Genomic DNA, 14,525 nt, shown 5'->3' with positions numbered 1-14,525 from the left:
TTCATTGCAAATGAAACTTTAAACTCAAACAACAATTTTGGAACTTGAGTCATGTAAAGTATGTTCAGCTTCAGCAAACAGAGCTCAAATTCATGAATACCAAGGTGTTTTATGAGACTTGACTCAAGCAATGGGTACTTTTGAATAAAAGGATTGAGGGAAAAACCCAAGAAAACTATTGTTGTAAAAGTCTTTGGCCATAAGCAGTTAAAGTGTTACCTGGCATAAACTAGCCATTAATTTAAATTAGTGACCCATGAAACTTGTTTGATAGGCCTGCATGAGCTCACTTAGAAGTGGCAAGTACCCATTTCTGTTCTTGTCATGATTGAAGAGGTCCTCCCTGGAGCATCAATAATAGATCTTAGTGTCTCATTTTGAAAAGAATATATGCTCATCAGTTTGCAATTATGTCGTATTTCAGAGCCCTAAATAAGTTAATGTCAGATTTTGGATAGAATGTAGCCCAGAACCAAATCTTTAAATGAAAATGGACAGATGAGGACAAACTGAAATTAATATGGTGGTGCACTTTAGGTCAAAAATTGGTAACCTACATATGACTATAGCCCAATTATGGGATGCCACATCTTGCATGTGCCCTTGGAGTTGACCGCATTTGAGAGAGCAAAAGGAGGCAATATGGTCAGAACAGATCTTTTTGTTGAATCAGGTTCAGGGATGCTGTTATTGTTTAATTCAAAACAACTAAAAAAGCACTTAGGTGTCAGCTAAAGAAAAATAACCTCCGTGAACTTTCTGCAGTATGGAAAGCTTTCTATCAAGAAACCTGATTGAAAGTGATTCATTACTAAGCGGTGGCTGTGGGTTTGATCTTGCAATACAAAGTTGTTGAAAGAAGTTTGCTCAAATGCAACCAGACTGCACAATCAATGTGGTTAAAGCAGAAAGTCTTGACTAATACTTGGATAGCTGAGCTTGAACATTGCCATGTGCAGTAACAGAGTGTTGTTGGCTTTGATGACATAAAACTTTTAACGGTGGAAATGTAGGTTATCCAGTTTAAGTTCCTGAAAGGGATGCAATGCAAGCACACTTGCGTATTTATTGAGCCTCATGACCTAAATAATTTGACCATTTGGAATAGCATGCCTTCGTGGGCTAGTTTGAAATCAAGTGATAGATTGCTCCTCATAACATTATTTTTTTAAAAAAGAATCTGATTTGGACACATCCCACATTGAAGCAGGATTCTTTGGGCAGATTTGGGGCTTGTTTTAGATAAAGTACCCAAAGCAAGAACCTCCAGTGGGACTGGGCTGCTTCAGCAATGTTAAAAGCAGATTGCAGACTGTGTGCCTGCAAAAATTGAATCCCCCATCTCGCTCCGCTCCCCAAGGTGGAGAGAAGGGAGAAAGGGAGCTTGTGTGACTGGCATGTCTAACTTCCCTTGGATGGAATGATATTCCCAGGGATCTCCAATCACAGTGCTTAGGAGTATTGCTATATATTTTTTAATTCCACATTAATTGTAAATGGAGGAGATGCAAAGCTTTATTTTTCTGAGTTGGAATTTAACTTTGGACCCTGATAAGCCTCTAAATTGTTTCAGTCCAGTCTAGGGGTCTGCACAACCACTTGATTTGGTTCAGAACCCAATTTGGAGTGTTGGAGAAGAGCCCATTTGAAATGGGCTCTTCTCCAAAACACCAAATTATGTTCTGAACCAAATCATGTGGTTGTGCAGGCCCCTAGTACCTACAGACAGTGATACAGTGGGATAAAAATGCATGCTCTGTTTTGAGTGGAGTAGATTTTTTTTTAAAATAATATTTTAATAAATTTTACAAAAAAGTTTAACATAACGACAAAAATCAAAAATAATCACAACAAACAACAAACATCAAAATACAAAATAGGAAAAAAAACAAAGAAAAAACATAAAAAAGAAATTTAGCATAAAAAAAGAACTCTCTCTCAAATTAATATCCTTCAAAACCTTATTTTCCTTACTTCCACCCGCCTTCCTTTCTTGTATTCCACTTTAAAAATTAGTTTAGCAAGATCATTCATTATTCAGTTTTATCCTTATCCCTCCCTTCATATTCTTATTTGTCTTAATCACTAGAACCCCTTCATTTCATTTTCAATGTCCTCAGCATTCAAAAATTTTACAATGTTTTTGTAAGTAAACTTTAAACTTCTTCCAATCCTCTTCCACCTGCTCATCTCCTTGATCTCGAATTCTGCCAGTCATTTCTGCCATTTCCATATAATCCATTACTTGCATCTGCCATTCTTCCAAGGTGGGTAGATCTTGTGTCTTCCAGTGCTTTGCGATGAGTATTTTTGCTGCTGCTGTGGCATACATAAAAAAGGTTCTGTCCTTCTTTGGCACCAATTGGCCGACCATGCCCAGGAGAAAGGCTTCTGGTTTCTTCAGGAAAGTATACTTAAATACCTTTTTCAATTCATTATAGATCATTTCCCAGAACGCCTTAATCCTTGGGCACGTTTGAGTGGAGTAGATTAAATAGGTATGAACCAAGGGACGCATTGCATGTAAACCTTTTCCTATGACACTATAGGTGACTGTATAGAATAGCCATACATGCAGATTTTATACTCTTTTCTTCTTCAATAGATATTTCTGAGGTAGGAAAAACACATGGTGTGATTGCTTCCCACACATTATTATTATTATTATTATTACGCCCATCTGGCTGGGTTTCCCCCAGCCTCTCTGGACGGCTGCCAACAAAATACTAAAATACAATAATTCACAAGACACTCTTGTATGTTGTTGACATATAGTTTTTGAGCAGTCAGCTGGAAACAGTGATATTAATGCCTTTCCCCGGGTGCAAAGATGCCCATATATATTTACTTGGAAGTAAGCTGCGTTCAGCAAAAGTTCCACTTTTCTTTGCTACTGACCTTTGTAGTTCCTCTTTGCTTCTTTCTCTGAATTGTTTTGTGTTTGCTCAGGGACATTCCTAAACTGACTCTTAAATCATTAGTTCCTGTACACAATCGTTCCTAATTTCCTTTGAGTCCAGAACCAGAACAGTTATTTCTTGGAGTTAAAAAAAAAGGAAAAAAAGATCACAGTTGTGATCTTGCTTTTCTGACTGCCCTGATTCTTGGGCAGGTTTGGGTTGACTTTAGTTTTATGTTGTCTACTTTTATGTTTATTAATTTTCCCACAGCCCACCAGTGTGTCTTAAACTTATAAAGCACAAGTGCATTTTTAGGATCTCTTTAGGGTAGGCATAATAGTTATTTGTTAAGTGATCCTAAGTATTACTGTTGCTTAGAATATATAGAAGAAGTGCCGTGCTATACTGTATATGCTAGCCAAGTTAAAACACATTGATGTGTTGCCACTGTATAAGGTTGAGGTTTACGTGCTCCACCATTCTTTGAAGGAGTTTAGGCAGCCCGTTGGAAACTGACAAGTGACCTGCGGTTCACTTTCTACTTACCTCTATTCTTTCCTATCCCTGCATGGAGACACAGACTCTGACTTCTTAATTCTGACCCTAGGTGGGAGTTGGTTGACACTGGATTTTTTATACTTGTTTTTGTAATCCTGGCTATCCTGTTTTGATTTTTCATTGACACATTACTAAGTGCTACAAAGTATGCATGGGAGAATACACAAATTCAACCAAGGCCCTCGTGTACCATAGGTTTGAAGCAAATGATAAGATGTAGCTAATCATTTTGTTAGTATTACTTTACCTATTCTGGCATGTTCATGACCATGAGCTGCTAGAAGTGCCCTGTTCAAATCTTCCCACAGTCCTAAATTCCCCAGGAAGATTTAGAGCAAACCACACAGTCTCCTAAGCCTTTAACAAAGGTTTAATTTCCCAGAATTAGGGAAGATCCTATGTTCAAACAAGCATGGAATCTCCCAGTATGGAAGCTGACTTCTACCTGTGGTAAAGGAAGAAAGCTTTCGCTTGATAATTTCCCATTGAGAATCATGGGTGGGTAAATAGCACCAGGGCAGACCCTCAAGACCCCCCAGATTCTGAGATTATGAGAGACCACATATTAGCTCTAAAATAATTTTCATTGATTTATACAGCTCTGCTTTTAAAAACCAGTCAAGTGTGCTTTTTCTGACTACTGGAGAAGCAGAATTTTATACTTTTTGTTCATCTATATAGCACTTACAAACTATTAACTCCTGTGCAATAAGACCCTGGCCTCTGTTGATACTCTGATCTGTGTTCTCAGGCTTCTTGTTAAGAGTTGTAGTCTGCCCATTAGTGCTCTTTTACGTTCTCTCATTCTTGCAAGATCATTACTGGGGTTGGACAAGCCAACAGCTGGCAACGCTGTACAGTTCAACCTTTCTCTCCCTCTTCCTCATGACCTCTGTCTATCTCGACAATGGTTGGGCCTATACAAACATTAACTCCCATGAAACCTTTCAGCCACCACTATTTTCAGCCATAGGCTTGTTGGTATGAAACATTGAAGACAACAGCTGGAGTAGATGGTATGAGGAGTAGGGAATGGGCACTTCACCAGGAGTGGATTTTTCTGTTGATGCTCCTGATAAGTATATAAGTACCTTCTTAAGGTTTCTGTTGCTTCAGTTTGGCAACTACTGGGCTTGGAAAAACTACTGAACCTCTGCTGAGAAATCATCACCTTATAATATAGGCAGTTTGAGAGAAACCTTGACCTTTCCAAAAATCAACGTTTTTGATATTAGTATGCCAACACCTACCATCACAAATGGGAAACAGAGGATCAGTGAGTCACTTGTAGGGACTGCTTGAATGAGTAAAGGAGAGGAGGGTGGAATTAAAATCAGCAGACTCTATTATTTCAAATCCTTTCGATGTCCTTATTAAGAGCAGGCATTGATGGCTTTGACAGAAACCTTCTGTTTCAGTGAGGCTTGGCAGATCAAGAAATGACAATGATCTTTAACAGTCTTCATGGGAACTTTTAATTTGCATAGTGTGATTTAATGGTTGACCAGAGAACTCAGATTTAAACATCTCATTCTCGTTTCCTGATGTTGCTGACATACCACAGGGTCGAGTGTTTGCCTTTTAAAGTAGGTGGGATTAAAGAATTTGGAACCTCATCAAGGCTTATTTACTTGAATATTGTGCGGTGTCTGTTTCCTCTTAATCTGTTATTTGAGTCTCTGCAGTCTTGGGTTTTCTTCTACACCCTCCCTGGCTCCTGGACAAACAGCTAGCTATTATAGCCAGATGTGTGTTAATGTCAGGTCCATCTGACACCATGGCTGTGTCCCTTCCTGATCTTATTAAAGTCATCCCATTGCAAACTTGAAGAACAGCTATGTGGTATGGATCTGTCTGTGAAAACTGTTTGGAAGCTTTGTCTGGTACAGGATACTATCTCCTACCCCTGTAGAGAAATAGTGAGGTGGGCGCATAGTAGATTGATGTGGTTAGCATGCAGTCTACCTACATTGCCTCTCTCCAATTTCCACTGATCCCCCCTGGCCCTCAGGAGAAGCATTTCAGGGAGCACCGGATGTTGCAGTTCAGAATCTACCTACATAAATGTTGGAGACAAGCCAGTAGGTTGGTCTGAGCATCACAGTTAAGTTTCAGATAAACCATAGTCTGGCATAACAGGAATGAGCATGCCATATTCCAGGTTCGTGCACTCCCCTCTACTCTGGTGCAGGCATGAGGATTTGTTTGGAAACCTTTGCTTCTTTTCTAGATAAACTGATCTAGAAAAACAAGCTGAGCATAGTTAATATTAACCACAGTATATATTTTTTGGATGACACATTAATGTGTTTTTACTCAAAATTCAAAGCAGAAACTTCCAATCTCATGCCAGAGGAGAAGGGAAATGTGTGTGAAGCAGTGGCCAGGGGGTGGGGGAGAAAAGGGTAGGATATTTCTTGTAACACTAAACCAAACATAGCCCAAAGAGGCGCCTGGTTCAGAAGCACAAACATCTACCAGTGCAGTGTATTGGGCTTTGAGTTTGATCATGGAAGGGTCAAATCCTTACTCGGCCATGATGTTCACAAAGAACTTGAGTAAATCTGTCCACTGGATTTTTTCAGCCAATAGTGGTTAAAGCAAAAGAAATATAAATACACCCCTTTTCATTGGAAAAGTGCTGTCAAAATGAAATGCATCTAAAAATATGAGATGCTAGGGTAAAAGATATTAATGCACTGGTAATTTTATCTTTCAATCCCCTTTTTAAAATGAAGCTTATGACTTTTTTGACTGAAGACAAGCCTTCTGTCTCCACCCTACAGATAATTTTGAGATTTTTTTTGTTACTAAGAAGAAAAGCAGCTTTAGCATTTTTCTACTATTGCTTTTCCATGCTTGAGTTTACCAACAAAATCAAAATATTTCACTTTTAAGTTTATCTTTTGTCCCGTCTTTATCTGCATCTTCCTTTAAAGTGCATGCTTTAAAAATACACCTGACAATCTGGAAGAACTGTAGCCTTGCTCATTTGCACTTAGAGTATTATTTCTGCTTAATGCTTCCCAGACAGATGATGTAATGATTGGATCTGAAATGCTGACAAAAAATCTCTTTAGGGCTATCCTCCATTTCAGCCATCAACCCTGTTGTTAATTTATCACAGCTGAGAAATAATTTCACTAATGTCCCCTGCTTCCTGATGATGTGTTCTAAATCACTTTCTAAATCTCTTTACAGTGGTACAACATTTAATTTAAAAATAAGAATAAGAATAATAATTCCACATTGTGGCCATCAAAAATGCAAATGAATACTCCCAACTGTGACGCAATTATCATACCGACTTTTTTTTTTAATTGGCAGCATCAACAAAGAGAGCATTGTTGACATTGAAGGTGTTGTGAGGAAAGTACCGCATAAAATTGGAGGCTGCACTCAGCAAGATATTGAACTGCATGTTCAGAGGGTAATATTTTTAGAAGGAAACTAAAAAATGCTATTGTGTGATGTTGTTTTAAGATTTCTGGTGATACTCTTAAGTACTGTTCTTCTTGGTGGAGAGTTAGGCAAGCAAATAGCAAAAAGAAGAAATGAAATTATTTATCCAGCATATGCAATTAAAATAGCAACATGAGGTAACTATAAAGCCATTTTATTTGTATATTAAAGGAAATATTCATTTCCATGTGTTCCTTAAATGTTATCTTCTAGATTGTGTTTAAAAATCTGTTTTTCTCAAAAGAAAAATATGCAGACAGACCTGGGGGTTTTTATGTAGGAATGACCAGTTCACATTTTCCCCGGAAACCTATTCAGAAATAGATGGATAACCCAGCGTACATAAACATCTGCTTCTAAAGTGTAACACAGCACAAGACACTTAAATCGTATGTGTCTTCCAGGCAATCCTGAAAGGTGGAACCACTTACCATTTCTGTATTAGTAGTGGAAGTGGAGAAAATTCAGGACCCCCAAACTTTTAAATGTTAATCCCCATGTTGTGGGGAGGGTTGCTTGAAAGGCAGTAAACATTATTGAACACACTAGAGTGTTGGCCATATTTTTTGCCCCTCTTTTCTGGGAGGCTGATGACTTGCAGACCTGTTTCATAGATTGAGTACGACTTCAAACCGTGCTGTAAATGTTTGTCACAACTTAAATTCAGTCACCTGCAGCTGGAGGACAAAAGTCAATTTTGAGAACATGGAATGCGAGTTACAGAAGGAGGTGTTTAAGCCAAAGATGACAGACTCCAGGCTCAGCTTTCCATGAATTGCTGATCATGGAAGGCTTTTGATCCAGGAGTAGCGGTGGGGAGAACTCATTTGCTTATTTCACCCTTCCCCTGCACCCACCTGCTCCCAGCTCTCCAAAGCAGAGTTTAGGAAGGTGCAAATGTTTGCAGGAAGAAGGGGCAGCTGGCCAGAATCCCCCTGCCCAGCTTCAGTCCCACCGTTGGAAGTTTGGATCCAGTCAACTGAAACAGCTCCCTTAGAAATCACATGTTTACTCACACTGTTGATAAAACACCTATTTCCCCCCTCTAAAAGATCTCTCAGGTATTATGGATGTTCTGTCGGCGTGCTAATTTTGGGGGTACTTTTTCACCTTTTAAAAATACAAGCATTAAGTTGCAATCCTGTTCTGAACATCAGCTGCCTCCTTACCCATGTTACTGCAGTGATACATATGCCTTTAGACTTCTGTCAGTGTAGCCGCAAAGAATATTGGGAATTAACATACTTAATCTAGCATCAGAATGTGAGTTTTCAGAAAGATCAGCTATTTCAGGCCTAATAGCTAGATCATTAAATCGGCTTTTGAGATGGTGGCTTGCTTCATATGTCTCGCTACACCAAACTGTGGCTTAGTGTGAATGTACGAGTGTGTGGATTTTGGGAGAAGAGATCATGACCACTTTGTTCCTCCCTGGTCTTTCTGTTGCACTGAGCTAAGCCATTGTTTGGTGTGTAATCTGAACCCGTGTTTGTGGTTTAGCTCTCTCCAGCCTAACCATAAGTTTGTCTATGGCAGGGGTCAGCAACTTTTTTCAGCCGTGGGCCAGTCCACCATCCCTCAGACCATGTGGTGGGCCAGACTATATTTTGAAGAAAAAAGAAGAAAAAGAACGAAATACCTAAGCCCCACAAATCACCCAGAGATGCATTTTAAATAAAAGCACACATTCTACTCATGTAAAAACACCAGGCAGGCCCAACAAATAACCCAGAGATGCTTTTTAAATAAAAGGACACATTCTATTCATGTAAAAACATGCTGATTCCAGGACCATCCATGAGCCGGTTTGAGAATGCGATTGGGCAGCATCCGGCCCCCGGGCCTTATGTTGCCTATCCCTGGTCTATGGTTTAGGGTTCAAGGTTTGACCAAGAGAAACAGACCATGATCCTGGGTTCAAACAACACGCTTCATGCTTGGCTTAGTGCAGTGTAGCAGCAGAATGACCTGGGAGAAGGAATGTGCAAACCAAATCAGTATCACTGTAATCAACTTTCATAGAATGCAAGATAACAAAGTTCTTATTAAGTGTCTTTGATATTGCACTGAAAGTAAAACCAAACAAATGTCTCTCTTTACTTTTCCCCCCTTGACTTATTCTATATTCTTCCAGAAAATCATTATGCAAAGCTTGTTTCATATTTCTGCCAAAAATATACTTCTGTAAATCACACTGTTTCTCAGTACTTTTATGCTTCTTTTTTAAAAAAATGTTTCTTTCAGATCTATGTGATCAGTTTGGCTGAACCCCGACTGCCCTTGCAGCTGGATGATGCTATTCGGCCAGAGGTGGAAGGAGAAGAGGTGAAAATAACTTTTTTAAAAGTTAATGATTAAACAAGGTCTTGAAATCTCAGTAGCTACTATTCATAATTTATTTTTTAAAGCCTTAAATTTTGTTATCATCCAGCATTAATGTTGTTATTGTTGTTGTTGTTGTTGTTGTTATTTACACCCCACCCATCTGGGTTTCCCCAGCCACTCTGGGCAGCTCCCAACAGAATATTAAAAGCAAAACAAAACATCAAACATAAAAAACTTCCCTAAACAGGGCTTAACTGCTCTTTTACTCAAAAGAACAAGGTTGGTACCTATAGTAATTACTCCTATTTCAACATTTTGTACAAGCAGATAGATAGACCTGAAGTTTTGTATGAAGAAATTATTTCGCAAGCATAGCAGGTTTTGGATAAGATGCCCTGCATTCATTGTCAGCCTGTCTAGATTTCCCTCTCCAAAGATAGTCACCCTGAAGGAAAATCGTTCTTTAAAAGTCACTAGGAAAACTTGTCACAGGCCAAACATGTCACATGTTCCAAAACTTTATTTGGTCCTTTGAGAACAGTCTCTGAAAAGGACTTCTCCAGGTAGCCTGCTGACAGAATCAGCCAGATGCGATGGCCTGTCCTGATCTCCCTTCTGTAGCCAAGGATGGTGATGGAACCAGCATACACCTGCTATTTGAATTATGTTCACCTTACACGTCTGGCTTTGTACTTAAGCATCATGCCAGGAGCACAGGAAGCTCCCGTTCGGAAACATCCTTAGTGAAGGCAATATGATACATGCAGACCACACAGCTGCTCCCTCTTGGTGCAGAAGTGGTTCACTCAAGCTGTGCTAGACACTTGGCAGGTGTCTTCATCTCAGGCACTGAAAATCTTAGGTGTGAGCAGCTTACGGAGTTTCCCTCTGAATGTGCAACGAACCAAAAGATTTCTTATGTTACAAAACATGCATTGTTTCTCTCTCTCTCCCCCCCCCCCCTTCTGCACGTGTGGTTTTCAGTGTGTTTTTCTTTTGCAACTCTTCAGGAAGGAAGAGCTACTGTAAACCAGGATACAAGATTGGACAACAGAGTGATTGACTTAAGGGTAAGAACCCCTTGTGTTGGCCTTGAAACTAAGCAAATGGTTTACAAGGTGGGAAGATTATTTCTCAGGACTCAGAATTCTGGGGGGTTTGTATGACCCATTTGCTGTAAACTTGTTTCACTCCAGCAAAAGTCAGTGATAATGGTGGTGCTAAAAGTGACCACTTACTTGTATTCCTGGGATGTGTAACATGAAAAAACTGCCAATGGAAAGATGCTTCAAATGCCTTTGAGTTTGTTACATCAGTGGCAAACACATACACCTGCATTATACACAGTGGCCTCTTTAGCCCAGTTTTTTAAGAGTCGCAGTGAATTTTTGCCATCAAAACATTTCTGAGGAGAAAACTGATTTTTCACAGGGTGTGAGAAGCCCTCCGGGAAAAAATGGTATCAACTTTCTCATGCTTCTTTGCAACCACTGTTCCGGTAATCTGCTGCTGCCTAGATACCATTTCTATCAGGCTGCCGTTTTGGTACTGTGCTATGCGATCCTGGTTGCCCAACCGAATTGCATAGTAATGTGATGACATCGGGGATGTTTGGAGCCAGCTAAGAGCCGGCTGCATGACGACACCTGAGAGTTGCATTTCCCTTCCCTTGAAGCTCTGTTTATAGTAGAACATGGATACCTTTTGAGAGAAATAAAACATGCCATGTCACTAGTCACTCTACGAGTCACATTCTCCTGTGCACCAAATGCTCACCTGGGTCAACACCATGTGCTTCAACTAGGGAGTGTTGGCCCAGAACACAGAAAACATACATGAAACTTGTCCCTGCTGTTGGGAGTTCAACTTGGCCATTCTTTGCTCGTTGTTATTTGAGTCTCAGTGACTAGTTGCCTACCGAGACTTGAGGTGAAGGAATGATTCAAATGTAAAATGTTTTCCAATCCCATGCATGTTTTCTCAGAAGCAAGATCCATCAAATTCCATGTGTTTTGTTCCAAGTTAGCATGCCTGTCTGTGATTACAGACTTTGTTATGCTAAGGCAGCAGTTCCTAAGCATGCTTACCAGTGAATATTACAGGAGTGTCACAACTAAAAATCTGCAGTGAGGCATTTCATGGTACACAGAGATAAATACCTGACTGTGGCCTGTAAATTACTGCATAATCCTAAATCATATTTAATATAAAGCAAATATTCTTGTCCTGGGTGGGAGGTGGGTGGAGAAGTTGCTTTAGCACCTTCAAGACAAAACACTTGTTCGTTTTTTTCTTTTCAGTTGTATAATTTTTATTGATGCTTATAGCTTTAATAATGTTATGTGAACTGTTTTATCATGTTCACTTGAAAAAGGGTATAGGAATACCTTTAACAATGCCAGAAGAAGGACTAAATATACATATATTACATTTCACTAGTCTGGGCATTTCCGTCCCATGGCTGAGAACACTTCCCCCCCCCCCCAACATTTGATGGACAGATGGTTTCCTTCCTTATTTAAAACATCTGGTACAGTTTATTTTGCTGGTGCTTTTCCATGATGTGTTTGCTCCCTGTGACACACCCTTGGGAAACCGGGTGATATGATGTCTGGTAGGTTGATAGATTTTGTCTTTTGGCAAGGATGGACTCTTCGCATGTTCTTGTTCTGAACCACTCACTTTGCAAATACACATTGTGTGTGTGTGTGTGTGTGTGTGTGTGTGTGTGTGTGTGTGTATGGATACTGTTGCAGAACTCTCTTCTCTTCATGAATAATTATCATTAGTTTTTAGTCTAAAGTGCATGATCCTGCACATAATAATGGTTATTGTACTACATGGTTAGAAACTAGGCAAACAGCTGGCTGGCCATGTAAATTTGATCAACCACCGTGTTTGAATCCACTCCACATTGTAATACAGTAAGGGACAGGGCGACTTCTGCCGTTGTTTGCACATTAAATAGTGTATGGAAAACTATTAATACAAATAATTGCCCCAGAGTTGTTGTCTTCCTGTGTTTGTGTAGCAGGATCAGCCTAACTTTCTCAGTCGCCTCTGATTCCATTAGTAATACCATCATCAGGGTCATAAGTAAAGGCTGCAGCTTGAAGTGATTTGCCTGCCCACAAATAATGAGCCCAAGCATCCAGTGCCAAATAAATGGAACATTTGTAGGCTGTAGCTCTTCCTGCTGCAAAAGTATATATGTTAGAGAGGATAAAAATGCATCTTAAACCACCTGTCAGAGCAACCTTATCCATGATTGCTCTTGATATTTCTGGAAGTGTCATCTCTCTTAAAAATCATTGTGTGCATTCTGTGAAGAAATACAGGAGGGGGAAAAACCTGCTGATGCTGGTGGTTCTGCTTCATTGCTCCCCTCAAATATCTGTGTTCTTAAGAAGCATTGAGCTCTTTTTAATGAAAGAAATACAATTTTGGGGAAAGGCCACTGGAAGATGAGTTGGGCAGCGTGGATTGCTGGCTTCAGCATAGTGGAAGCTGCTTATTCAGTTTTAGATCTCATAATGTTGAAAACTTCTGCCTAAGCTTGAATGTCCGCAGCAATCCCAGATAGACACAGGAGGGGATATTTTATTTTCTCACATTGCCAGTCAGCTGTACATACTTTGTTTTAAGTGACTTCTGTCAGGCATGGGGCTTTTGCTCGTTTCATTTCTTGCTTGAATTTATAAAATTAGAGGTGACTGTGCCCAGGTTTGTGCTGAAATTATGTACATCATCTTGAAAGCCCCTTCTCAGATATCCTTGCAGGCAGGCAGCATTGCTCTGTGTAGAGTCAGAGAGCATTCTGAACAACCCCAGAGGTACTTTTGGTACCTCTTTGGTACTTCAGGTTTGAATTCTAGATCTCTAGGTACTGGGCCTAAAGCTTTGACTCAGATTAAGACCTGGAAAAAGCTTCAGTACATAAAGTATTTGGTGTCATTATTAGCTGTGCAGTGGGTGATAGGTTGTTGTTTTAAAGCTGTTCTCAGCTTTTAAAAAGAAGGTTAGTTTTTTAAAAAAGTAGACCTGGTTTTAATTGTATTCTGTTATTGACCCATCTCATTTGGGAGAAGGAGCAGACTGTAGATCTAAGAAATAAACAAATCCCCATATTTCTAGACCGATCCCTGATGTTTTAAAATAGGACTCACAACTAAGCCTTAGCAATCCCTGGCTTGGGGTGGATGAGGATGGGACCACCTGAAAAGTGAAATGTAAACAGAACGGTTAGATATAGATAAAACATGTAACTGGGAGAAGAAGAAAATAGCAAAGAAATACTTCTGTATCTTACAGGTGGGGAAGGATATGCCCAGTCTTAAAATAGCTAATGAATCCTGTCCAAATAAAAACCATGGAATGAAGTGAGGACAGGAGAGAATGGGAAAAATGTGTAACTCCACCACCCTCAGTTGTTAAGCTAGGAGGCTTGAGCAGGCCGAATTGTGGCTCCTGTGTGCATTTCACTATTCCTTCAATGTGTGTTAGTGCTCACACCTGTCACAACTTTGAACTTCAGATTGAATGAGTAGACAACTCCAGGCTTCGAGGTGTGTTGCAGGATCGCCTCCTAACTTGCACCCCCCCACCTTTTTAAGCATGCCTCTTTCAAGTGGGCCTAGTTCTTACTGAGATGGTATGTCTTTGTCTGGACTGTACAATTTCAGACTGCAGATAGACCTAGCTGTCTACATGCAGGGAAATCTTGGTATTTAAGGGTGCTATATCATGGGAGAGCGCCCTACCTGCCGTCTTAAGTGGTACAGCCAAGACACAGGCATACCACTTTGGTGAGAACAAGAGTTTAGCCTTAATGCATGTATCTACAATCTGACAGCACAAGAAGGTTGTGGTATTTTTCCTTAAGCTTAAACAAAGCATTTGTCTCCGCATGGATATGTGTGTTCACATACAACAGAGATGTATGTGAACAGAAAGATAAAATTTTGCCTCCGGCATCCCAAAAGCAATATTCATTTTCACATTTTATGAGCAATAGTATATAACATTGACACATTATTTAAGACTTATTTTTGAAGCTTAAACTTCAGGAATGTGTTTAAGATATTTTTTATTGCTTTAGCACAGTCTCCAGTTCCTTATTGTACTACTGTACATAGACTGTGGAAGAATTTAAGACTTTCACAATAAGATAAGTTTACTCCTTCTCCCTTCAATCCGTTAATCCTTACACTTCTTTGATTGCAGAGTCAGTTAACTGCATGAGGAAGAAAGAGTAAATGCACAGGAATGACTTTTGTCAAA

At 39.7% G+C, this 14,525-nt stretch overlaps 1 protein-coding gene across 1 annotated transcript in view; it reads left to right on the top strand.

The window, feature by feature from the left end:
- DARS1 (aspartyl-tRNA synthetase 1) overlaps positions 1-14,525 on the top strand; it is a 50,829-nt gene that overhangs the window by 20,351 nt on the left and 15,953 nt on the right. Inside the window, exons 5-7 of the mRNA XM_083710419.1 lie at positions 6,786-6,888; positions 9,165-9,245; positions 10,256-10,315. Coding sequence (XP_083566545.1) covers positions 6,786-6,888; positions 9,165-9,245; positions 10,256-10,315 — 244 coding nt within the window. The remainder of the gene's footprint in view (positions 1-6,785; positions 6,889-9,164; positions 9,246-10,255; positions 10,316-14,525) is intronic.

This window comes from Podarcis gaigeae (genome assembly GCF_964106915.1).
Source record: "Podarcis gaigeae genome assembly, chromosome: 1".
In the NCBI taxonomy this organism is placed as follows: domain Eukaryota; kingdom Metazoa; phylum Chordata; class Lepidosauria; order Squamata; family Lacertidae; genus Podarcis; species Podarcis gaigeae.
This window is presented reverse-complemented; position numbering and strand designations above follow the sequence as displayed.